Source organism: Austrofundulus limnaeus, unplaced genomic scaffold (assembly GCF_001266775.1).
Source record: "Austrofundulus limnaeus strain Quisiro unplaced genomic scaffold, Austrofundulus_limnaeus-1.0 Scaffold230, whole genome shotgun sequence".
NCBI classification, from domain to species: Eukaryota; Metazoa; Chordata; class Actinopteri; order Cyprinodontiformes; family Rivulidae; genus Austrofundulus; species Austrofundulus limnaeus.
In genome coordinates this window covers 537,600-539,048 of record NW_013952632.1, presented here as the reverse complement: position 1 = coordinate 539,048, position 1,449 = coordinate 537,600, and the positions used below count along the sequence as shown (strand labels likewise).

Genomic DNA, 1,449 nt, shown 5'->3' with positions numbered 1-1,449 from the left:
TAATACAACATCTGCCTTTAATCTTTTAAGCTGGTTAAAAACTCTATATCTTTTCTGTTGGGTACCGGCTTGCTTGTTTTCATATTAACTCAGTTTCAGAAACAGTCAGTAAGGTACTCAGTACTCAATATTTATACTGCATTTTTGCAGGAAATGCATTTTTCTTTGTCCTCCTTTGGCTTTCTGGTGTCTGAATAAAACATTTTAAAACCACAAGGTCAAAAAAATTTTACTCCACATTTATTTAAACAATCTTCAGTGAAACGACTTGAACTGTCCTTAAAAAACAGACTTTCTAAAGTTTAAATTGTGTTAGTACAGTTCTGTTTTTACACAAATGAGTTTTTTTTTCTGCACAGCTTGAAGCTTACCATTGTGCAGTCCAGAACACACAATCCGTCTTCACTGACCGCCAGCCACACTTGGCTTTGCTCAATGGTAGAAGGAGGGACAGGCTGTGGACAGAGGAAAACTACTAAGCTGACATTTTTAAACAGATAAAACACACACCTTTAGTCCAGGTATTAAACTAGTTCAGTATCAGGGTTTGTCTCAGATATATACTGTATGTTGTTTTACCTTGGCACTGAAGAGTTTAGCTCCAAATAGAGGCCATTTCCGAGCCACGGTTAGGTATATTCTTACACACTCGGATGCGCTGCACCCACGAAGCATTGACCACTTGGTGGCCAGACAATCAGTCACATCTCTGAAGGAACAAAAGCAACAACAGTGTCTTTAGATGCCTTTCTTCATTATTCAAGAATAACTTCTCGAATAATCTTTGTCTTACTTTAAATTATTATGTTTTTAAAAAAGTTACAAAAAAGGCAATCTGGATTTAATGAAAACAAGCAAAATGAGGAAAGACATTGATTTTTGCAGAATAGCAAAGTTTGTTCACCTGAGCTGCTCTGAGCTGCAGTCCTGTTTGTAGCGTTTGGGATAAAAGCGCTCTAAGGCCTGAAGAAGAATCAGCTGAGATTTAGCCTGAGGTGAGCCGACAGGAGAGGACACACCTGATCGCTCAAAATCACCATGTTCAACCTGAAGATAAGAAAAAATGGTTTCATGTTAAAATAAGTGATTATCTTCTAAACCATTCCACTGTAGCCCAGGCTTTATGTTTAGGGTTGTTGTCCTGCTGGAAGGTGAGCCTTTGCCCCAGTCTAAAGTCTGACTCAACAGGTTGATTGCCCTGTATTTGGCTCCATCCAGCTTCCCATCAACTCTGACCATCTTCGCAGTCCCTGCTGAAGAGAAGCATGATGCTGCCACCACCATGTTTGACAGGAGGGCGTGGTGTGTTCACAGTGATGTGCGGGGTTAATTCTCTGTCACAAACAGCGTTTTGCATTTTGGCCAAAAGGTTCAATTTTGGTCTCGTCTGACCAAAGCACCTTCTTCCACATGTTTGCTGTGTCCTCAACATGGCTTCTGGCAAACTGC

At 40.4% G+C, this 1,449-nt stretch overlaps 1 protein-coding gene across 1 annotated transcript in view; it reads right to left on the bottom strand.

The window, feature by feature from the left end:
• Positions 1 to 1,449, bottom strand: part of plekhh1 (pleckstrin homology domain containing, family H (with MyTH4 domain) member 1) — a gene marked incomplete at its 5' end in the record, with an annotated part of 65,986 nt that overhangs the window by 10,881 nt on the left and 53,656 nt on the right. Inside the window, 3 exon segments of the mRNA XM_014019772.1 lie at positions 372 to 455; positions 580 to 709; positions 905 to 1,047. Of these exon segments, the coding sequence (XP_013875226.1) occupies positions 372 to 455; positions 580 to 709; positions 905 to 1,047 (357 nt within the window).